The 24832-nt window shown below is 49.0% G+C and overlaps 1 protein-coding gene across 6 annotated transcripts in view; it reads left to right on the plus strand.

The window, feature by feature from the left end:
• The window catches only part of PMFBP1 (polyamine modulated factor 1 binding protein 1), a 136800-nt gene that overhangs the window by 105814 nt on the left and 6154 nt on the right, over positions 1–24832 (plus strand). For 5 of the 6 annotated variants that reach the window (XM_077288541.1, XM_077288538.1, XM_077288539.1 and 2 more), the window contains 14 exons: positions 14–140; positions 224–381; positions 879–1125; positions 1955–2144; positions 2216–2369; positions 2440–2607; positions 2689–2856; positions 3284–3451; positions 5267–5434; positions 5518–5685; positions 5804–5866; positions 10803–10912; positions 10999–11073; positions 11271–11364. In XM_077288541.1, coding sequence (XP_077144656.1) covers positions 14–140; positions 224–381; positions 879–1125; positions 1955–2144; positions 2216–2369; positions 2440–2607; positions 2689–2856; positions 3284–3451; positions 5267–5434; positions 5518–5685; positions 5804–5866; positions 10803–10912; positions 10999–11073; positions 11271–11364 — 2058 coding nt within the window. The remainder of the gene's footprint in view (positions 1–13; positions 141–223; positions 382–878; positions 1126–1954; positions 2145–2215; positions 2370–2439; positions 2608–2688; positions 2857–3283; positions 3452–5266; positions 5435–5517; positions 5686–5803; positions 5867–10802; positions 10913–10998; positions 11074–11270; positions 11365–24832) is intronic. The other variant, XM_077288544.1, reaches the window with a different exon arrangement.

Raw genomic sequence — 24832 nt, forward strand, 5'->3', positions numbered from 1 at the left:
TTTGGGATTTCAGGAACTTGGCCGTTCAGAGGAGGAGGTGAAGAAACAGATGAAGGAGACAGAGCGGAGTCAAGCTCTACTTCAAGAACTAAAACTGGAGCTAACAAAGGAGCGAGAGCAGAGAAATGGCACCCTAAAGGGTAAGTCAGGGTCATAATGGGGCTGGATCATGTCGAGGAACCGTAGAGGAACCCTGGTACTTCATGACCTGCTCTGTACACAGATGTAGAGCGGCTGGAAAAGGAGGTTTGTAGCTTGCGTCATACCACGGAAATGCAAGGTCAGGATCACAAGCGTCTGGTGTCAGATCAAAAGCAGCAGATCCAGAAGCTTCAGGAGGAGCTGAGGGAGAGCAATAAAGTCACCACCCACAAGGAACAGGTGAGGCCCGAGACTCCTAAAACGCTGTAAGTCACTAGGAAAACACTGTAACACATGGTTTTTGGGGGATTTTTCTTCGAATGATAGGAATGAAATTAATTGCTTGTAAGAAATAAAAATAAAACACTGGTAAAAATGCATTACAATTATAATATTCTCACTATATCCTCCGACCGGACGCCACATGGCAGTGGAATGGGCGATCCATTTCTGTATGGTCTGAGCCTGTGAGACGCTCCTGTTTACAAAGCGGCTTTATTACTTTCTGAATAAACCTGTAAATATTAATGAAAACAGAAAGCCGGTGATTAATCACTTTCCTCTACGCAGAGATGTTGTCTCTGCCCAGCCATGACTACATTTATAATAACCGCCATGGACAATGGGCAAAACCGAGCCCACCGTCGGCTTCCATTATTTTATCCGGTGTGGTCTAAGCCTGCGACAGGCAAAATACCAGCTACCGCCTGTACCATGTGACTTTTCACGTCTTGCAGGCCATTCAGAAGCGCGACGCTCTTCTGCGTCAGTCAGAGGCCGATCTTTTGCAAGCTCGCAGCTCTTTAAAATCGCTCAATCAGGAGATCGAGCGCCACGTGGAGACGGCACGCAACATGGAGAGAAGGTCGCAGAGCGCACAGAAAGAGTCAGATCAGAGGGAGCGAGAGAATGGCACCTTAAGGGCAGAAATGCAAGAGCTGAAGAAAGAATTGCAAGAGACTTACAAACTCCACCAAGAAGCAGGTAAATATCAAGAGATCTAGGAAAGTGAGAGCCATAGTCCTGAGAGTCCTAATTCCATCCTCTATATACCGTATTTTTCTGACTATAAGACGCACACCAAATTTTCTGAAGGTAAAAAATTAATGTGTGAATTGGGGGTCTGTCTTACAGTCCGAATTCAGCTTACCAGGGGTGGATTGGCAGTGCTGGTGGAGCGTGGTCACAGAGGGTGTTCAGTGGTCTGGCTATATGACTCCCATCCCAGACTGGTGCGGCAGGTTCAGCGGTGTTCTGAAAGGCCGGTGCCGCCGCACATCCATTGCTGTGATGCAGTGGCCTCTGGGAAATCTCATCCCAAGGTGGTTCGGTGGTGCAGGGGGCTCTGCCGGCATTTTGCAAAAGGCCGGAGCCCTCCGCACATCCCTTATTGCGATGCGGTGGCCTCCTGGAATATGGCGGCGCATGCTCAGATTGAGATCTAGGGTGCTGAGATCTCATTGCCGAGATATCAATCTGACCATGCGCCTCCCCCGGCGGCCAATTTCCTGGAGCCCACCGCTTTTTCAAAATGCTAGCGGAGCCCCCCGCACCACAGAGCACTGCCGTACCAGCCTGGGAAAGGAATGTGATCATCGCCCTGCAGCGTCGGACCGCCGCAGAAACACCCGACTCCTGCTGCTGCCACACTTGTAAGTATATTCCGACTATAAGACGCACCCCCATTTTGCCCCATAATTTTTGTTGAAAAAGTCCGTCTTATAGTCCGAAAAATACGGTACTCCATGGACATGGGTGGAAGATCACACATAATTAACATGGATAAAGGCTTTTTCCATGTGACTGTGTCCAGTGCAGGGTCTGGCAGGTCAGGAGGAGAAGACCCTGCTGGTGGAGAGCGCCCTGCATAGTGCACAGGAGCAGCTGAGCGAGCGTGTAGCCGAGGTTGTCAAACAGGAGCAGCAAGCACGCAAGATGGAAAGTGAAATGCGCACACTGCGGGAGCGAGCAAATGCCAGCGAGGAAGAAGTGGAGCAGTGCAGGTACCGTCCATTGTCAAATAACCTCCATTGAACCTGTCTGCCGTGTCCATATAATCACCTTGTATGAGCAGGACACTGGTGGAACGACTGAAATTGGAACATAATGAGGCCAAGAAGAGGCATCAAGCGGCATCTCAGGAAGCACTGAAACTGCAGCATTCGCTGAGCAAAGCGCAGCTGGAGCAGGCGAGCGAGCAGAAGCAGCACCGAGCACTGCAGCAACAGGTAACTCGCATGGTAATACAAGTCCCAGGAGAGCGCAGAGAGAGCACGCCATGACAGAGATGTCCTTCAGCTGCAGGAACAAAACACAATTCAGCAATCGCTGCGGTCCGAGCTGGAGGAGCAGCACGTGCAGCACGAAGAGCTGCAGCGACAGCAGCACAGGAACAAAGAGCGAGGGGGCGCGCTGCAGAGAGAGCTGGAGGAGCTGAGCTTGCGAGTGAAGCACTCTGACCAGCTGGTGAGCATACAGGAGCCTGCGCCCATACATTACCCATACCATCCCAGGGGGCTCTGAAGCATTCGTGTCCTGTCGCTGCAGCTTGCGGAGCGAGATCGAGCATTGCAGAGCTTGCAGGGCAGCTATTCCCAGCTGGAGAGAAGATGGCAGACCGCACAGGAGGAAGCCAGGGACAGCGGCGCTCAATTAGAGCTCACCAAGAGCGCTCTGCAGCAGACACAGAGGAAAATCCAGACTCAGACCAAGGAGGTAGGTGTCAGGAGATCGCCTGTATGAACGATGCTACTGTGCCGCAGCGGCGTCAGTCTAAGGGAGTGAAAACACCAGAAACCCGGTATAGCTGTAGTAATCTCGAGAACGCCTCACACTGAATATTGCTTTATTTTCTACTTCTTACTACTGTTCTAGTCATTAGGATGTCTCTGTGCTGAATGGGGTCCTGCATCCTCATAGGGTGAGACACCACGGAGAGGAATGGACCCACTGTTATATAGCGTTCATATGAAGCTCCCTCTAGTGGTGGCTGCTGGCATAGTTCTCTGACGGGAAGCACCATAGACTTCTGGCTGTAATTAAATATGAACAAACCTACATCACTATCCACTGTAGATACGACCACTTCCAGTACTCTGCCTGATCCTCTTTGTACCCATCAATCATTTTCACTCCCTCCCAGTCTAAGCGTTTGGAGGAATCTATGATGCGACTGCGCTCGGAGGAAGAGGCTGCTCAGAAAACGGTGAGAGGAAGGAGTCAGGAGCTGAGTGCTGCTCAGGAGTGCGTGCAGGAGCTCAAGAACCAGGTCACCGCCACTCAGAGCAGTCTGCGAGAGGCCAGAGAACAGGTACAACGGGACATTGGTTTATGGAGGACCTGTCACAAAGTCCAAAATGGCCAGTTTGTGTCTTGTTTTATGCTTGTTACTTCCCTAAATATTCTACTTGTTGTTTTATCTAAATCCGCCATACAGTTCCAGAGATATGGGCTTTTTTTATTTAGTGGTATTTTTTCTGATTGTGACAAGGGGGTGTGGCTCACGGGATCCTCGGGGGCTCGTATTTTGGCTTCTCCCTTTGTAAAGACTACAACAATTATTAAATAAAACGGCACAAATCCCTGAAACTATATACATATATATATATATAATTTTTTTTTTTTTTTAAAGAATACTTAAGAGCAGTACCAATAAAATAACAGCAAAAATTGGCTACTTTTAACTTTGTGACCGGTTGTCTTTTACAATGGGAGTCTCAGCATTTTTGATCCCCTAAAAACAGAACTAAGATTTCACGTCTCTCCATATCACTAATGTGCATGGTGGTGGAGACTGTGACCAAAGAATCCAAGTGTAAATTCTCCCCAGACCCAGAGGGCATCCTATGCTCTTCACACTAAACACTCCCCAATTTGCCCCCTGCTATTCAGTGATGACGGTTGTCTTTGAAAATCATAAGGGGACGCAGGATATCGTGGGGTGAAGTCTGCTGCCACCTGGAGGTTGACACTAAGAATGCGTCTTCAGACAAAAGTTGCTAGGCTACACTTGACCTACCCACACCCAGTGTTAATAGTTTTGCCACCAGCTTTGGGACATCTCATGGTTTCCACTGTCCAACATGGAGACATCCTAGAAAAGAAAATTTTTGATAGTGTAAAATCTTTCTCGTAGTCTACATTGGGGGAAACGGCCCCCTCCCTTGTTTCGTTAGTCTTTGTTTTTCCTCTTTTATTGCTCTTGCACTAATATCTGAGTGTCGGCAGAACAGGTGGAGCCTGTTGAGGAAGAGCTGCCTTTTTTTTTCTTAGGATGTCTTCTTTTTGTCAGCCTCTAGGAGGCAGCAGACTTCACCCCATGGTTTCCTGTGTTCCCCAATAAAGGTTCGGAGAGACAGTTTACAGCGACTCCCCAAAATCCGTGGGTATTTTCTGACTACTGAACTATGGTATGAACCATTAATACCGACGTGATGATAAATTTGTAGTTTCTGTGGGCCACCGCAGCCTGGGCTCCACTCTTCCCATTTTAGGGAAAATAATGAACTAACATAAGGATGAATAATTGACCTTTTACTCTGACCACCCTTATGTAGTGAGACACGATGCCTACAAGGCCACGGTCTGAGGTTTTATTAGAAGGGTTGTCACACACAGGAACATTTCTAAATTCAAGGTAAGTAGCACGGAGGAATGGCTGAGCAATTGTTTCTCCACGATCCGACTGGCCACAATGAATGACTTTTGGCCCAAACATGGAGAGATTAATATACTAATATATATGGCCCGAAATACACTAATATATAGGGTTAGGGGCGATATATATAACTCCGTTCCTAGTGTCTCTGTATCTGGATAGTTTGTCCTTGTGAGAGCGATGATTTGCTTGTTGGATGGAGAGGAAGTAGTGGAGGCCATCTGTGGGCTCCCACCGGGCAAGACCCCAGCTATGGACGGTTTGCTCAATGGCTGGTGTATGCTTCATGTCTGATTTGTCTTGTTCATATTAGCTGTATTCTCCACAGCTAATCACTGTCCTTCGCAGTATACGGGACAAGATAATAGAAGCCAGTGATTAGCTGCAGCGGTCACACCTGATTTCCAGGCTGTTACATCTGCAATGAATGGTAACAGAAAATGAATCCTGTCCTTGTTTGTCTTGCAGCTTAGCGAGCGCAGCAGAGAACTGGCCGCCGTGAGGACTGAGCTGCAGCGCACGCAGCAGAGGAAGGCAGAGCTCGAGCGCGACGGCGCAGCCCAGGAAGAGCGGATCCGCAGACTGAGTACGGAGACGAGTGCTCTACACGATCTGCACCGGCAGAAGGAGCAAGAGGTGAGCGTGGGTGACCCCAGCACAAATGAGTCAGTCATTCTGCGGCCACTGTGCCCCTTATCACTATTGTTCCGGTACTGTAGGCAGAGGTGTGCGAGAGCCGCCTGCGAGATCACAGTAACCAGCTGCTGCACTGGCAGAGGCTTCACCAGGAGCGAGCGCAGGAGCTCAGGCAGAAGGAGGACGACGTGAAGCAGCTGCAGGACCAGCTCGCTGCCATCATGGAGAAACTCCGAACCGAAGGCCGAGAGGTAGAGGGTGTTGGAACAATGTGTTTCCAAATGCAGTAGGACCACAGGTCCCAACATAGCCAAGCTTCCATAGTTTGGATTAATTCAGCATGTTCAGTGTTGTGTTTTCTTCCCACAGAGAGACGGTCTCCAGAACACAGTGAACCAACTGCGGCAAAAGTACAACGCCGCCACCAGCGAGGCAAGTACCAAACTCACTGCTGCTGCCTGGCGTGGTTTCGAAGTCTTGCAGCCATCGGGCATCACCCTGGGCGCAGCCATCTGCAGTCTGGGCTTACACGATCCATGTCATCAGCTAAGCGCCGATCGGTGGGAGCTCACTGGCCTCTCGACATACACCAACAATAATCCTGTGGGCACTGAATAAGCATGAATCCGATCAATGTGTGTGCATATATTATCAGCAGCACATCTCCCATGTATAGTCTGAGGTGTGCTGCTGAGAGTGATGATTAGTAAGTCTGCCTGTGAGACATGGCACCCGGCGAGCAGTTTTCTTTCTCGCCTCATTGGGGGACACAGGTAACCATTTACCTGTGTCCCCCAATGAAGGCTCCAAGAAAGATTTTACGGTAAGAACCAAAAATCCCTCTTCTTCTGTTTGATGGCTGCCCACCGGCCTGTTTAGATTCTTACAAAGCTTAATTCCTAATTATTGGCTCTTCTGAATCTAACGTTAGTGCTTATGATCATACATGTCATCCTACGTGTGACTCAGAATAGGAGCCGCAATGTGACTGGTTACTATAAGGCTTGGGCTACACAAATATGAGGTACTGTCCGCAGGAATGAATTTGAGCTCGGGCTGCTGCGATTTCTGGGCAACTGTATAAAGGTAAGTATTGTCCTCTCTAGAGTAATCCAAACTGATCAATAGGGTAACTTGAAAATTGTATGTAAAGAGTCTTTCTACAAAATGTCTAGCTGTAGCCCCCCAGCCTGAGGATACTTTGCCAATTTTGATTTAGAGGGCAGAACTGTGCATCAAAAACGCACCAAAGACCCTTTCATTTCAATATTTGTATATGTCCCCAGTATTAAATGTCTAAATGGGGTGACAGTCCCTTTAAGTGCTTGTGCAGACAACTGTAAAAATCAGACGAGTGCCATCTGTGGTTTTCTCGGTTGTCACTCGACCCCATGTTATTCTGTGGGGCCGTACACACGTCTATTTTTTTTTTTTCCTTTGACAAAGTCAGTCTGAGAAAAAGATTGCAGCGTGCACGATTTGCCTCCAGAATCGGATGGCACCCACAAATTCAGCTCTATGGTATATGTTGGCACTATATAAATAATGATTATTATCACTAGATGGTGGCCCGATTCTAACGCATCGGGTATTCTAGAATATAAATGTCCACGTAGTATATTGCCCAGTCACGTAGTATTTTGCCCAGTCACGTAGTATAATGCTCCATGCAGTTATGGCCCCATAAATGCCCCATATAATGCTCCATGCAGTTATGGCCCCATAGATGCCCCATATAATGCTCCATGCAGTTATGGCCCCATAGATGCCCCCACATAATGCTCCATGTAGTTATGGCCCCATAGATGACCCATATAATGCTCCATGTAGTTATGGCCCCATAGATGACCCATATAATGCTCCATGTAGTTATGGCCCCATAGATGACCCATATAATGCTCCATGCAGTTATGGCCCCATAGATGTCCCATATAATGCTCCATGCAGTTATGGCCCCATAGATGTCCCATATAATGCTCCATGCAGTTATGGCCCCATAGATGCTCCATATAATGCTCCATGCAGTTCTTTATGGCCCCATAGATGCCCCATATATTGCTCCATGCAGTTATGGCCCCATAGATGTCCCATATAATGCTCCATGCAGTTATGGCCCCATAGATGCTCCATATAATGCTCCATGCAGTTCTTTATGGCCCCATAGATGCCCCATATATTGCTCCATGCAGTTATGTCCCCATAGATGCCCCACATAATGCTCCATGTAGTTATGGCCCCATAGATGTCCCATATAATGCTCCATGCAGTTATGGCCCCATAGATGCTCCATATAATGCTCCATGCAGTTATGGCCCCATAGATGTCCCATATAATGCTCCATGCAGTTATGGCCCCATAGATGCTCCATATAATGCTCCTTGCAGTTCTTTATGGCCCCATAGATGCCCCATATAATGCTCCATGCAGTTATGGCCCCATAGATGTCCCATATAATGCTCCATGCAGTTATGGCCCCATAGATGTCCCATATAATGCTCCATGCAGTTATGGCCCCATAGATGCTCCATATAATGCTCCATGCAGTTCTTTATGGCCCCATAGATGCCCCATATATTGCTCCATGCAGTTATGGCCCCATAGATGTCCCATATAATGCTCCATGCAGTTATGGCCCCATAGATGCTCCATATAATGCTCCATGCAGTTCTTTATGGCCCCATAGATGCCCCATATATTGCTCCATGCAGTTATGTCCCCATAGATGCCCCACATAATGCTCCATGCAGTTATGGCCCCATAGATGTCCCATATAATGCTCCATGCAGTTATGGCCCCATAGATGCTCCATATAATGCTCCATGCAGTTATGGCCCCATAGATGTCCCATATAATGCTCCATGCAGTTATGGCCCCATAGATGCTCCATATAATGCTCCATGCAGTTCTTTATGGCCCCATAGATGCCCCATATATTGCTCCATGCAGTTATGTCCCCATAGATGCCCCACATAATGCTCCATGCAGTTATGGCCCCATAGATGTCCCATATAATGCTCCATGCAGTTATGGCCCCATAGATGCCCCATATAATGCTCCATGCAGTTATGGCCCCATAGATGGCCCATATAATGCTCCATGCAGTTATGGCCCCATAGATGCCCCATATAATGCTCCATGCAGTTATGGCCCCATAGATGCCCCATATAATGCTCCATGCAGTTATGGCCCCATAGATGGCCCATATAATGCTCCATGTAGTTATGGCCCCATAGATGTCCCATATAATGCTCCATGCAGTTATGGCCCCATAGATGCTCCATATAATGCTCCATGCAGTTATGGCCCCATAGATGCCCCATATAATGCACCATGTAGTTATGGCCCCATAGATGCCCCATATAATGCTCCATGCAGTTATGGCCCCATAGATGCCCCATATAATGCTCCATGCAGTTCTTTATGGTCCCATAGATGCCCCATATAATGCTCCATGCAGTTATGGCCCCATAGATGCCCCATATAATGCACCATGTAGTTATGGCCCCATAGATGCCCCATATAATGCTCCATGCAGTTCTTTATGGCCCCATAGACGCTCCATACAGCATTCTGCCACATGTAATGCTGCTGCTGCAATAAAAAAAAAAAAAAAATCACATTCTCACCTCTCGTCGCTGCTCCTCAGCGTCCCGTCTCTCCACTCTGACTGTTCAGGCAGAGGGCGGCGCGCACACTAATACATCATCGCGCCCTCTGACCTGCACAGTCACTGCAAGAGGACGGGAAGACGGAGCGGCGCCCGGCGGATGGAACGCGGACAGGTGAATATGAAATACTCACCTGCTCCTGGCGCTCCTGACGCTGTCCCTGCCTGTCCCATGGTTCTGCAGCTGCTTTGCGCCTGCGCGAGAAGGACCTGCCATGACGTCACGGTCACATGACCGTGACGTCATGACATATCCTTCTCGCGCAGGGCCTGTGATGACGTCGCGGTCACATGACCGTGACGTCATGACAGGTCCTTCTCGCGCAGGGCCTGTGATGACGTTGCGGTCACATGACCGTGACGTCATGGCAGGTCCTTCTCGCGCAGGCGGAATACGGAGGGTGAGTATAGCAGGTTTTTTGTTTTTTTTATTATTTTTAACATTACATTTTTTACTATTGATGCCGCATAGGCAGCGTCCATAGTAAAAAGTTGGGGACACACAGGGTTAATAGCAGCGGTAACGGAGTGCATAACGCGGTACGTTACCGCCGACATTAACCCTGTGTGAGCGGTGACCGGAGGGGAGTATGCGGGCACCGGGCACTGACTGCGGGGAGGAAGAAGCGGCCATTTTCTTCCGGACTGTGCGCGTCGCTGATTGGTCGTGGCTGTTTTGCCGCGACCAATCAGCGACTTGGATTTCCATAACAGACAGAGGCCGCGACCAATGAATATCCATGACAGACAGACAGACGGACAGACAGAAAGACGGAAGTGACCCTTAGACAATTATATAGTAGATGTGGCCAAAAAATCAGACGGGACTTTGAGGATCAGAGTGTGATAAGTATAATTGGCCAGATTTAGTTTGCTGAGAAAAATATGGTTCAAAATAGAGTATAATACCGTATATAAAATAGGTTAAATTTAGCAGGGATGAGAAACCAATTCCCGGTTGGGTGATCATTATTTATATTTAAGAGCCACTATCGTACTAATCTTATCTATTCTGCCCGGACTATATGTAAAGAAGCAAAACTCTGGTGCCCTGGCCCTAACTAAGGTGTACAAACTTCACTCAATTCTTTTTCTGTGACCATTTCATATAACGGACCTTCATTGCTAAAATAATGGCTACCAGTGCAATTGCGTTTTTACTGAACCTAAGCAAAAAAAAAATTCCTCCTCCCTTCAAATTTTTATCCTCTTAATATCTTGCAGCCATCATATTATATAGCACTGTGTCCTTACAATTGCTCATTTTGGTTTTCCACCAGCTAATGCTTCTCTTTTACATTATGTGTATGGTAAAACTGGCTATCTGAATTCTTCTGAGCTCTATGCAGAATCTGGAAGTTTCTTTTAGCTGTACGACTCAAGTCCCTGCAGGAGGGGAATGATAAATGCAGGGACAAGAGCCTTCCTGTTTCCATATAGGGTAGAAAGGCAAAATGAGCAATTGTAAGTACGCAGTCCTATAGAATATGATGGCTGCAATATAATAAGAGGATACAAATTTTGATGCTAGTGCTTCTTCAAACATGAGCTCAAGTTGGTAACATGTACAGGTGTCCTTTGCCGTGTGTAATATCTCCCTCATGTTTCTACCTGTACGACACCACTGGCCTTAACCACTGACTGTCCAGTTGTATGCTTATCTGGATGCAGTACACAGAACATGTTACTCCTCTCCTGCAGCTCGACACCCTGCGAGGTTCTCTCGAAGCTGCGAGGTCAGACTGCAGGCGTCTGCACCATGAAAGCGAGTTGGTTGTGTGCAACGTGAACGAATGGGTCAGCGAACAGAAGTGAGTGCCGACATCCGACACATCTAAGTCCGATTCCAGCCATGCATTGCTGCTGTAACTTCATAGACATTTTATATATTCTGCAGAGAGGTCAATAAGACGTTGGGGGAGAAGATACTGGAGCAGACTAAGCAAATCCAGCAGCTGAGCACAGAAAAAGAGTAAGTAGCGAATGGGCCTAAACTGCTTCTCTTGAAGGCGTTATTCACACACTGCAGATTAGCTATGGATCGGCACAAGTGTTTCCATTAAATTTCCTCTGACTTGTGCACACATTAGTATTTATAAGGCCTACAATGTGTATTATATCCAGCACCAATGAGAGGAGCTTGTACCCTCATCATTGCTTTTTTTACAGCCACATGCAGGAGGTGATTGAGCAGATGCAGAAGGAGAACAGATATCTGCGAGATCTAGAAGACGAGAGACGCATAGAGAATGAGCGGTGTAAGGTGAGATGAAAATACAGGGTCTCTTATAGCAAGAAAGAAAATCCTTAAAGAATCTACAAGAGAATAATGATATTATTGTCTGACCTGTAATACTTAGTCGTACCATGTATTGGGAGGAGACTCCTAAGTGATGGGATCACTTATCCAAAAACACTTAAGTGTGTATCTTATGCCTGAAGAGGAAATCCATGGGCATTCTGAATAAAAAAGAATTTCAGTTTGTGATGAACCATAATCCAAGCATAGCGGTCTTCTATCACATTCCCAAGCTATGTAAGAGCTTGACTTGCCCCCCTGGAAGACCTATTATATCGGGCATTAATAGCCTCACAGCCAATGTATCGCGGTACGTTGATATCCATCTACAGAAGCATATGTCATTGATTCCAGTATACCTCAAGGACACAGGCCATGTCCTACAAGTACTTGAGCAGGTCGAATGGAAGTCCAACTACATCTTGGGGATGCTGGATCTAAAATAGGGATTTTTGCGTACTCACTGTAAAATCCTTTTCTCCTAGCCAATCATTGGGGGACACAAAATTGTGGGTGTAAGCTGCTGCCACTAGGAGGCTGCCACTAAGTAAATATAAAAAAAGGGTTAGCTCCTCCTCTGCCTTATACACCACCCACTGGCTCCGGATAGAACCAGTTCAGTGAGTAGGAGATAACCAAAAATTATCCGTAGGTACAACATGTCCAAACTATAACACTCATCATTGGCAACAGGCCAAAAGGGTGGGTGCTGTGTCCCCCATTGAGTGGCTTGGAGAAAAGGATTTTACGGTGAGTACACAAAAGTCCTTATTTCTCCTTTGCGACATTGGGGGACACAGGACTGTGGGACGTCCCAAAGCAGTCCCTGGGTGGGGAGTAAACTCATTGTTCCTGCTATCTAAACATGTGCTACCGCTGCCTGCAAGATACGTCTACCCAGGCTTGCATCTGCAGATGCCGACGAAGCACCTACCGACCGAGTAGAGTGTGTCTTGATCCCTGCTGGAATTGGCTTGCCTCTGACACGGTAAGCTTGAATAGTCTACCGAATCCATGTGGCTAATGTCAACTTAGAAGCGGCCAATCCCTTCTGGTGTCCCGCCTGGAGCACGGTGCCGTCCTAGATATGTTCTTTCTAATAGCCCTCACAAGATCTAAGGAATGAAGAGCCTTTTCCAGTCGGTGAACCGGAGCAGGACAAAACGAGGGAGGCACGATGTCCTCATTAAGGTGGAAGGACGGAGACAGTCTGAGGACCACCTCGTCACGGTGAAAAACCAGAAAGGGAGCTCGACAGGAAAGAGCAGCCAACTCTGAGACTCTTCTGATCGAACTAATCGCTACAAGGAAGGCAACCTTTCATGAAAGGAGAGATAGGGAGATGTCCTGCAACGGCTCGAAGGGAGTCTCTTGTAGGACACCCAGGACCAAATTAAGGTCCCAGATATCTAGAGGTGCTCTATAGGGAGGTACCATGTGTGAGACTCCCTGAAAGAACGTTTTCACCTGGGGTTTTTAAGCGATCTTACGCTGGAACAGGACAGACAAGACCGAGACCTGAACATTGAGTGAACTCGGCGCTAGACCAAAGTCCAGACCGGGCTGAAGAAATTCCAAAATGGTGGGAAGGTTGAAATTGAGCGGAGGATGGCCTCTGCTTCTGCACCAGTCAAAGAAGATCTTCCAGATTTGATGGTAGATACGCACCAACACCGGCTTTCGAGCATTGATCGTGGTGGAAATTACTTTGTGGGGAAAACCCGCTTGAGTCAGAACCCAGGATTCAACGGCCATGCCGTCAAACAGAGCCCCTGAGTTTTGGTGGTAAATGTGACCTTGGGGACAAGGGACGTCTGCGACCAATTGAATGAGTTTTGCGTACCACTCTTGGCGTGGCCAGTCCGGGGCAATGAGAATTACCGGTACCCCTTCCGCCTTGATCTTCCTGATGACCTTTGGAACGAAGGGGGGAACAGATATGGAAGACAGAAGCGACTCCAGGGGAGGACCAGCGCGTCCACCCCTATGGGTCCCAGGATTGGGCCACAAACTTGGGTACCTTGGCATTGAACCAAGAAGCCATCAGATCTACGTCTGGAGTCCCCCAGCGAAGGCAGATCTGTTTAAAAATCTGTTTGAAAATTGCTTGATGGAGAGAGCACTCTCCCGAGGCTAGGCCCAATTTTCCACTCCTGGAATGTGAACGGCCAATATGACCCAAGTGGTTCCTTTTGGCCCAGCGAAGGATGTGTTCCACCTTGCGCATTGTGGCTTTGCTGCGAGTGTCTCCTTGATGATTGATGATGACAGCTGTGGCATTGTCCGACTGGGGCGGCCTGATAGGAGACGATGAAACCCACGCAGGGACAGCCAAATCGCTTGCATCTCCAGGACATTGATGGGAAGACGAGAATCTTGCGGGGACCAACTCCCCTGGGCAGTGTGATGAGGAAAAACAGCTCCCCAGCCGAGGAGAATGGTTTCTTTTGTGACCGCCAGCCAATGGACCTGGGAGAAAGGACTTCCCTTGAAGGAGGGAGGACTGGAGAGTCCACCACTGGAGTGTCTGCTTGACCTGAGGGGGTCAGTCGACAAAGACGATCAAGGGAATAAGGACTCATGTCCAATAGTGCGTGTTGCAGGGGCCAAAGATGGAGTTTGGCGAACGGGATAGCTTCCATTGCGGCTACTATCATCTTCATGCCGAAACGGATGGAACAAGGAGATGAATGACTGAGCGCCCGGACACCTTGTTGAAGAGTTAGGACCACCTTGTCCTGAGGGAGAATCACCAACCCTCAGGAAGTGTCCAGAATTATGGCCAGGAAGGAAATGTGCTGAGCCAGAACGGGAGAGGACTTGTTCAGGTTACTTAACCAGCCAAGCTGAGAAAGAGTATCCAAAGAAATGCGGATGCGCTCCTCGCAGGCTTGGAAAGATGGCCCTATGATCAGTAGCTCATCTAGATAAGGTAGAATGACTAAGCCCTGAGAGTATAGAATAGCCATGACAGCTGCCATGACGTTTGTGAATAACCTGGGGGCGATGTCAAGGCCGAAGGGCAAGGCTGTGAACTGAAAATGTTCTCCCTGAACCACAAAGCGAAGAAATCTTTGGTGAGGAGTAAAAATTGGGATGTGAAGATACGCATCTCAAATGTCGATGGAGTTTAGAAACTCTCCGCGTTCCATAGAGGAAATGATGGAATGGAGGGACTCCATCCTGAAATGCCGGACTCTGACAAATCTGTTAAGAAGCTATAAGTCCAGGATTGGTCTGACTGAACCATTCTTCTTTGTTACCGTGAACAGCTTTGAATGGAACCCTTTGAACCTTTCGTTTTCTGGGTCCGGGGTAATGACCCCCGTCTCTGCGAAGAAACTCGATGGCTTGGAAAATCGTCCTAGCCCGCGTACCCGCTTTGGGTGGATGGGAAGAATAGAATCGGGTTGAAGGAGGGGAGGAAAATTCTATTTTGTACCCGAATGACACCAGATCTCTGAGCCACTCGTTGTGAACGACTGTGAGCCAGACATGGCCTACTCTGACGGTGTTGTCCGGGCAAGGTTGCGAGTTTAGTTGAGGATCTGAAGGGTGTGCATCCTCCAGATCTGGACTGCTTGGGCCGGCCCTTCCACGAGTGGTTGAGTTTGCGTGAGGACTGAGGGGTGTCCCGAACCTGGGGAACTAGCCATTGAGGACCACCCGTATTTGCTGCGAAAGGATCGAAAACGAGTCTGCAGCTGACGGTGGATAGGACTCCTCTCTGCTGGGGGGAGGAATTTACTCTTCCTGCGTGTAGCGTCCAAAATAAACGACCGCTAAGAAAGGGTAGAGATGTTAAGGGTTTTTTTAGATGCAGAGTCCGCACGCCAGTTCCTCAGGCATAGTGCCCTTCTGCTTGGAAGCTGTAAGCGCAAAGCAATTATTTCTCTCCAGGGAAGCATTTACTAAATAATCACCGTCCAAAGGAATTTAATTGGCCAACTCTGCTACCTCAGAAGGAAGACCACTCTTCTTATGCAGGGAATCTGCCCAGTAAGCCACTGCTTTGGCTAGCCAGGTTGATGCAAAGAAGGGAAAAAGTGCCGAGCCAGACGCTTCAAAAATTGAATAAGCGAGGCTGTCAATCAGACGATCTGTGGGATCTTTAATGGAAGATCCATCGGGTAGGGACAGCAGAGCCTTGGATTCTAAGCTCGATACGGGAGGATACACTGGAGGAGATTCTGTCCATTGTTTGCGGAGGTCAGGGGAGAAAGGATATCTGGTCTCCCAACGATCTCTGACCTGCAAAGCGTTTGTCTGGGCGCTCCCTATGTCGCTGGACTATGTCCTGAAACTCAGGGTGATTGGCAACCACCCTATGAGGATGTTTAGATCTTTTAAAACACTGGAGTATCCGAGTGTGAAGAAATAGGCACTTCGCTGACCTGCAGTGACTGGTTGACGGCCTCAATGAGACTATCCACAGTAGCCTGATAGCCTGGGGACTCTAGGTCAAGGGGCCCATCCGACTCAGATTCAGAGTTACGTTTGCTGTCCACTCCTGGAGAGGGAGAGCGAGAAACGGAGCTAACGGATGCCGAAGCTCCAGAGGGCCTTGGGGGGGGGCGAGCTATTTACCTGCTTCCTCGATGCCTGTCTGTCTTTTTTTTTCAGTAAATATATTTATTGAAATTTTAAACAGGAAAAACAGTAAAAAGAATCATTACAATGTCCAGAGCTATACATTACGTCTCTGAGAACACAGCACAAGTGTAGTTGAACAAGAACTCTGGCACATAAAGGGTACATGGTTCTCATCTTGAGAATCACCTCGGGACATAGACCTTATATACAAAATACAGAACCTGTAAGAAAAGCAATTGTAGAAATAGGAGAAAGGAAAGAAAGAGAAAAGGAGAGAAAAAAAAAGGGGGGGGGGGAAATGGGGGAAAAGGGGAGTAAGGAGGGGGAGGGGGGGTTAAGGGAGACCCAGCAATGTACACGCCCACGTATTGAGAATTATGAGTATGTACGCAGCCAAGTCAGGAACCCTGTGCTCTCCTTGAAGGATTGCCAGAGGAACCAGGTGCGCCCCTGGACATATGCAGCATCACCATCACCCGCCACCAGCGACTCCAGATGATGTAATCTATCCATTTCAGCTATCCATTCCTCCGTGGAGGGGACCTCAGTAGACCTCCAATGCCGGGGAATAACTGCCCTGGCAGCTATTAGGCAAAATCTCAGGATCCCCTTTTTAACGGAAGCTATCGAACTGGGTATCAGGGACAGTAGGGCCATTTGGGGGGAGGGCTCATGGCGGACCCCAGTCATCAAGTGAAAGGCATCGAAAACTGAGTTCCAGAAGGGTTGCAGGGGACCACAGGACCACCAAACATGAAGCATAGAGCCCGTGGCGGAGCCACATCTCCAGCAGGCGTCTGAGATCTCCGGGTTAATCCTGTGGAGAAAGGTGGGACACCTATACCAGCGTGTCAGTAATTTATAATTCCTCTCCTGTGCCTGACTGGACATCGTCATCTTATGTGCAAGAGTGAAAATTTTCAGACTGTCCGCCTCAGAAAAGGTGATCCCCAGGTCCCTCTCCCAAGCCTCCATAAATCCCAGCGTAGTAGGGGGAAGTGAATTCAAGACCAGGCCATAGAGCACCGAAACCACGTGGGAGGGACCCTCGGTAGGGAGCATCAGGGACTCAAATGACGTCAGCGCCCCCATCGGCACACTGGAAAGAAAGCTCCGCAATTGCAGAAACTCTAGCCAGGACAGCGGTGTCGTAAGATCAGACCCTCGTAACCCCCGCACGCCGGAGAGCCACGCAAGCTTATTCTTCACCTGACCCAGTCCCACCCCGTCAAGTCGTGACCAACACAGATACGTAGATCTATTCATTGCTGGGGGAAAAGCCGGATTGTCAAAAAGGGGGCTCAGTCTGCTCAATCGGGAGGTCAGGCGTAATTTCACATAGGATCTATCCCAAAACCTCAAAACAATCTGTGTGAGTGGAGCAAAACTTGACACAGGTGGGCGTCCGGTCCCCCCCAGCCAAGGCAGCCAGTACAAAGAAGAGGGCGATAAAAGTTTCTCCAGAAGCACCCACTGTTTATGAGCATCACCAAACCTCCAGTCGACAATCCTAAAGAGCAAGACTGCCTGGTAATAACGTTTAAAATCAGGAAGGCCTACCCCCCCTTTAGTCTTGGGTCTCACTAACACTGAGAATCGAGTCCGCGGCTTCTTAGTTCCCCAAATAAAGCGATTGATGGCCGACTGCAGGCGCCTGAAAAAGCAATCCGGAACCTGCACTGGAGCAGTCTGAAAGAGATAGAGGAATCAGGGTAAAATATCCATTTTGACCACTCCCACCCGTCCGAACCAAGATAGCTGAGGTCTGCCATACCGTTTAAGGTCCAAGATAGTTTTCTGCAAGAGCGGGACGTAGTTCAGAGCATATGTTGCGCTAATGTCAGCAGGTATTAAGACTCCTAAATATTTTAAGGCGTCGGTCTTCCACTTAAAAGAAAAGGACGCCTGGAGCTGAGAGACTAGATTATCAGGCAGGGACATATTGAGCGCCTCCGTCTTGGAGTAGTTGACTTTAAAGTTTGAAACCTCCCCGAACCTACGGAACTCTCGGAGAAGTACAGGAAAAGCCACGGTCGGGTTGGTAATGTACAGCAATAAATCATCTGCATACAGGGATATCTTAAACTCATGTTGGCCAATCCGCAGACCCTCAATATCAGGTGTCTTCCGTAATGCCACTGCCAGATGCTCCATCGCAAGGATATAAAGTAAGGGGGAAAGGGGGCAACCCTGACGGGTCCCGTTTCTTATGTCAATGGGCGGGGAAAGGGTGCCGTTCACTCTAAGATGGGCCATAGGCCTATGATACAGAGCAAAAATCCTCTCCAACATGTTAGGTCCCACTCCCAGTTGTTTCAGGGAGGCACGTAGAAAGGTCCAGCCTAGGCGATCAAACGCCTTCTCAGCGTCAATAGATAATAAGCATGCCGGTACCTTTCCTGTGCGCATGTACGAGGTCAGAAGCAACGTCTTCACCGTGTTATCCTTGGCTTCCCTGTGCGGCACAAAGCCCGCCTGATCACTGTGGATGGACCCAGGGAGAATAGGGTTCAGTCTACCAGCTAACACTTTCGCGAACACCTTCACATCCACATTAATGAGGGATATGGGCCTATAGCTTGCACATAATAGGGGATCTTTTCCCGGTTTAGGAATCACGGTGATTGTGGCCATCAGCGTTTGGGGGGCAAAGGGGCAGCTGGCCGAGATGGAGTTAAACAGTTTGGTCATGAAGGGGACCAGGGAATTCGCATATAACTTATAGAAGGCGGCGGAGAATCCGTCAGGACCAGGGCTTTTACCATTAGCCAAAGATTTTATCGTGTCTAAAACCTCCTGTTCCGAGAGAGGACTCTCCAGGGCCTCAGACTCCTCCACCAACATAGGCGGGAGCTCAGTTTCCCGGATGTAGTCGTCCACCCGTGCTTGAAACTCGGAAGGGGACATATCAGACAACGGGCCACTTAAATTGTAGAGAGAGTCATAATATGCTCTGAATGAGTCCACAATCTCCTCAGGAAAATGGACCAGTTCACCAGTAGCAGACCTCATGGTATGGATATAAGTGGTGGGAGCACGGGGGTGCAAAAACCTCGCTAGAGCTCTCCCAGGTTTATCAGAGTACTTGTACAGAAATTTATGAAAGCGGTCCCTCTGTCGTGCTAACGTCGTGTCCAACAAGGCACTCACCTCACAGCGTGCCCGGAGAAGATCAGCCAGCACCCCAGCATCTCTAGTCCGTCTATGATCCAACTCCAGAGTTTGGATACGAATCAACAAACCCACCATGTTAGTCTCCCTCTCTCTCTTCAGTCGGGCCCCCTGTTGTATAAATACTCCCCGTATAACTCCTTTCAAAGCCTCCCATTGGTATGGGATGGCCGTGGGGTCATGCTTGTGAAAATCTAGAAAGTCCGAGATTGCTGTTCGCACGGCCGCCTGACACGTTAGATCTCCGAGGAGACCAGGGTTTAAGGACCAGGTCCATTCTCTCGGAGAAAGGCTCGGCAGCCGGAGGGAGAGCAAAACCGGGGCATGGTCTGACCACAACATCGTGTCAATGTCAGACTTTGGGTCAAGAGACAGGAGCCCGTGGCTGATCAAAAAATAATCCAATCTACTATAGGAATTATGTACTGTGGAGAAGTAGGTATAATCTCGGGTAGTGGGGTGCAGTAACCTCCATACATCCACCAACCTTGAGTCCGTCAGGGCCCGCCGTAGTCTCTCCAGCTGTGAGAGGGACAACGCCGACCTGCCCGAAGAGGAATCCACAGCGCGGTCCAACACCATATTGAAGTCCCCTCCCATAATCACATAGCCTTCCGCAAAGGCCGAGAGGTCCCGTAGGTACTTTCTGCACGCTCGGACCTGGTCTTGATTGGGGAGATAAATGTTAGCTATGGTGAACAAATCATGGGCAATTTTAAGCTTCAAAAACACATATCGACCATTAGAATCCGCTTTAGAGGCAACTACCTGAGCCTGTAAAGACTTGTGCAATGCAGTGCTGACTCCTTTAGACTTGGAGTCAGAGTTACTGCCATGGAACCACTGTGTGTAGTATTTATGGTTAAGCTTAGGGATTCTGTCTGATCGGAAATGTGTCTCCTGCAACATAAGTATGTCAACCCGTTTCTTATGCATACCGTATAAAACCTTCGATCGCTTTTCAGGGACATTAAACCCCCTGACATTAAGCGAGCAGAGTTGTAGGGATGCCATAGGAACTATCGGGCCTGCGGGTGGTACAATCGGGTCGGAAAGGAGTAGAAGGGGTGGAAAGTGGGGAAAAATAGAAACAGAGAAAGTAAAGCACCAAGGAAAGATTGTAGTTCAGCCGGAAGACAGGGTTCCGACCAAAAAGAAAGAGAAAAACCAAGAAGCCACTAGGACTCAAGGGTACAGAACAATATCAGAGAAAACTCTGAGAAGTAGTGTCAGAGACACACCCTAGTGGGGAGGTGATTGAGCAGAGAGCAACCAGCCGAGCCCCTGCAGCAAAAAAAATAAAAAATCCAACTCTACCCAGAAGGCCCATGACCCTGGTAACATAAACATTGTTAACTAACATAACAGCGGATCGTGGGCCAAGTACATTTGTCAAAATGAGCAGAGTCATAACAAGCCCCCGAAAGGGTATCATCAAAAATCACATTTCAGGAGAAAGAGCAGCGTTAGCCAACATGGAATAACATTAGCACATTAATGCGGTAGTGCAACAGTTGAGCACAGTACATGAGGAGTCAATTGAAGTAGGTGGACATTCATAGATAGTGCAAAATGAACCATGCTAGGAACCCCGCTCAGGAGTCCCAGGTAGAATCAAATAGAAATGTCACCGCTACAAAACATGCGGCTCCAATCCATCCACAATTAACAGGCTAAAGCAAAGTCACGACCAAGCCCCCCGTGGGAGCCCGGCCACATGGAGGGACAATGTAGGTGGCAAGAAAGCAAAAAGAGACAAGATAAAAGGGGCAGTAGTGATCATAAGGTCTGAATTGGGTGATCAAGTGTCATCAGCATGAGTAACGGAGGCACGTCTACGGCGGGAGCCCCATTTCCTCTTTCCCAGCGACCCGGTGGAGGGGGCCACCAGTACGGCGTGGGCCCCATAGGTCAGACGCAGTAAGGCGAGGCCAGTCTCCCAGTGTGACCATGGGTAAGCCCAGTGCAGCGGTGAAGTTCTGCAGATCTGACGGGGATCTCAAAATTATCAATCCTTTATCACTGCGTACTTGTAATTGAAATGGGTAACCCCAACTGTAGGGGATCTTATTTTCTCGCAGCACCTCCAGGAGGGGGCGCAAAGCCCTCCGTTTAGCCAGGGTGAAGCGTGAGAGGTCAGACAAGAGAAGAACATCAGACCCATTAAAGTCAATAGCATCGTGGTCCCTCGCCTTACGCATGATGTCATCCTTAGTTTGGAAGTAGTGAATCCTACAGATGACGTCCCTCGGCTTAGATGTATCGGGATTCTTTGGGCCTAGCGAGCGGTGGGCTCTGTCAATTTCAATGTGTTCAGTGGGTGACCTCCCTAAGAGAGAATTGAAAATGCCATGGAGGGCCGAGGAGAGGTCACGTGGGGCTACGGACTCAGGGATCCCACGGAGCCTGATATTATTCCTCCGGTTCCTGTTCTCAGAGTCTTCCAGCATATCTAGGACCACATTGAAAGTCTCCGAGTGCAGGTCCAGAAGCTGCTGCGACCCTGTAATTGTGAGGAAAGCGACTCCACTTTAGCTTCTAATGCAGAGACAGTGGTGGTAAGATGGGACACGTCTTCCTTAAGGGACCCCACTTCATTACTAAACACTGCCTCCAGACGCTGTATATAGCCCTCCTTGTCAGCCTTTGTAGGGAAGGCACTTGGCTGCGCTCTCAGCTCAGAGGCAGTTATATAGTCATCAGAGCCCAGGGACCTAGCAGGAGCCTGTGTGGGGAGGCCATGAGATGCAGTGATGGTGGGCACAATGTCCTGGGGCACTAGGCTGGGAGAAGCCCCTCTCTCAAGTCTCCCTGGTGGTAGTAGTGGGGGGTACATTTCAGTTTCCTGAGCCTGGTAAGGGTGCAGTATAGGGGGAGACAGGTCCTCAGCCAGCTCAGCCTGTGACACGGTCTGTCCAGGGGGGGAGGGGCAGGTCACAGCTCTCACCTCTCCCTTGCTCTGTGCTTGGCTCCCTCCTGTCAGCTTCTGTGGTGAGCAGCTGGTCCCTGGTGCAGCAGTCACTCGTCCTCTCTCCTGTGCCTTCTCTGCTATGGCCCCATTCTTCTGTGTGCCTGCAGTCCCAGATGGGGATCTCCTGTGTGCATGCTGCTGCATGGAGGATAAGGCACCTCCCCCCTCCACTATGGCTGAAGGAGCTGCTCTCTTTCCCATGCTTCCAGACACCGACATGTACCTGGTGATATTGGAGCCTGCGTGGCCCGCTGTGAGCTCCCTAGATGCCTGGGAGCGGAGCCCGACCTTGTTCTTCCACATCGGTGGGTGAGTGGAGCTGATGGTGGCTATATAATTGCTGCAGGCACGCTGGAGCTCAGGAGAGATGTGTGCTCACAGCTCCATGCCCAAGCCACGCCCCGCCTGTCTGTGTCTTAAGTGAGGACGGCCCTTGCCCTGACGTAGGGGAATTCTCAGAGACAGACGGATTAGCGGTTGTGATCCTGGAGGAACTCGTTGACCTTAGTCAAAGAGGCCATAGATTGCGAAAGTGACAAGGCCCACTCAGAGGCACTGGGCACTGTGGGTTATGTTGTTTCCTGAGCGCATTTTGGATGGCAAGCCTGACAGAGCAGAGCAGTATGCCCACTTGGTAATACAGCCTGACAGGAGGTGCATGAAGCGAAAAACACTGTTTTAGTGGTCTTTTTGGAGGTTTTAGGTAGAGATATGCTGTATCCTTGTTAACCCCAAAGTACTACAGGAGGCTAATTGTGCAGCTGAAAAACAGCAGAGCACTTAAGGAAAAAATGGGAAAGAAGCCTGAGGGAAGTGTGGCAGAGCACTTACCCAGGACCTGTACCTAGAGTTCTGTCCCCAAGCGTGTAGCGCCGGCCCTCAAGGGTAGAGGAAGTTTGCCGTGGTTAACCTGCTGGATGGCAAAATATGGCCTCCGAGAACAGGAGAGGCGCCAGGCGAATGGGCGGGGCCGCTGGAGTGGCGGGATTAGCGACTTGCGGCCTAGCAAGGACCGGAGCCTAAATTAGCGGTGCCTGGCTGGAAATGATCGCTGGGCCCGCGACGTGCTCAGAAGCCCAAGGGAAGAAAAACTCACTGCCGGATGATCTGTGCAGCGCTGGATCTCCTCCTGGAGGAAGCGATGGGTAGAGTTGGTACTCTGCACGCAGGTCAGGGCTGCAATAGGGACGGTGCAGGAACCCTCAATCCACCATACTTTTGAGAGGGCGGAGGAGAGGGACCGTCCAGCTCCCTGCAGCACTGCTGTTCCATCAGTGGTGGTGCAGTGGGAGCAGTACATATGCCATGGGTAGGGATAGCCTCTGTGTATCCTAAGGGTTCGCTCCCCTAGGATTTTGCAAGGCAGGTTGTCCGGCTGTGGCCTGGCTCAGAAGTAGGTACATGGAGGTGACATTTTCCGTGTTCCTGTCTGTTGCTGTTGCGGGGAGATGGGTGCCCTGAAGGGAACCGTTGCCCCTAGTGTAGCTCAGGCCTGGCATCCCATGTTGCAGGAGAGGGTACGGGGAGGCGACACTTGCCGTGTTTGCCTGTTGTTATTTGGGGGAGATTGGCTCCTTCAAAGGGTCTGTCGCCCTAGTCCACCTCTTGCGCTAAAAGGTTTTTAAAAAAATATAAAACTAAGAGGTATGGTCTGAATAGCAGACATATGTGCCTCCTACGGACACTAAGCATGAGCTGGTTCTATCCGGAGCCAGTGGGCGGTGTATACTGCAGAGGAGGAGCTAACTCTTTTTGTATTTACTTAGTGTCAGCTTCCTAACGGCATCAGAATACACCACGGTCCTGTGTCCCCCAATGTGGCGAAGGATAAAATCTCTATATAGCATTATCAATCCCGGAGAAAGGATGTCAAGCGGCTGGCTATTTCCTCCAATTCTTGGGAATCTATACTGAAAACCAGGTTCATTACATCCAATAATGCATCCAGTTTATTTTACAGCACAACTATTTTCTGTATGAAGCTCAATTTTTCCTGCAGACGTGGGGCACAGCCATGGGGACTCATTTTACCCCTAGTTATGCTAATTTATATGTAGCCAAATGGGACGAGTGACATATTTATAAAGCCGACAACATTTTGTTCATTTGTGAAGGATGACAAAATGACTTTGACCTTTTTATATCTGGCCTTAATGTTAATAGTTTTGGCTTGGAATTGACTCCCACCTCTAGCGCAACGATGTGAAACCAGAACACATGAGCTGCGCGCACGGTGAACAAGCCAGTAGAGACATGTTCACACCGCCAAGAGACTTGAGAACACAAAAAAGCACAGTAAAACCAAAAACACTCTGTTGCAAAAAAATCACAGTAGACAGCAAGTGCTGGTAAAAAGATGGAAAAAACAGGGTATTTGGTTAATACGTTTTTTGCAAAAAATGTATATTAAGCCGCTCTACCAAACGCCAAGGTAACCCATATCAGAGCAGTCCTAGCTAATGTATGTAATCCCTATCTGATGTATTTAAAACCTGGTCATATGTACAATACCTGTATGAGCAGGATTCAGAAAAAGAATGTCCATGTGGACACGCTGGACAGAATGGCTCCTGTGCGCACAGCTCAAAAAAAGAGGGGTGGAGGCCTCCCCAGTCTTGTAAACACTCTAGCGCAACGAGTATTAATTTCCTAGATCTCAATATTTACATGGAGGAGAATCTGCTGCATACCAGGTGC

Source organism: Ranitomeya variabilis, chromosome 2, assembly GCF_051348905.1.
Source record: "Ranitomeya variabilis isolate aRanVar5 chromosome 2, aRanVar5.hap1, whole genome shotgun sequence".
Classification (NCBI taxonomy): Eukaryota; Metazoa; Chordata; class Amphibia; order Anura; family Dendrobatidae; genus Ranitomeya; species Ranitomeya variabilis.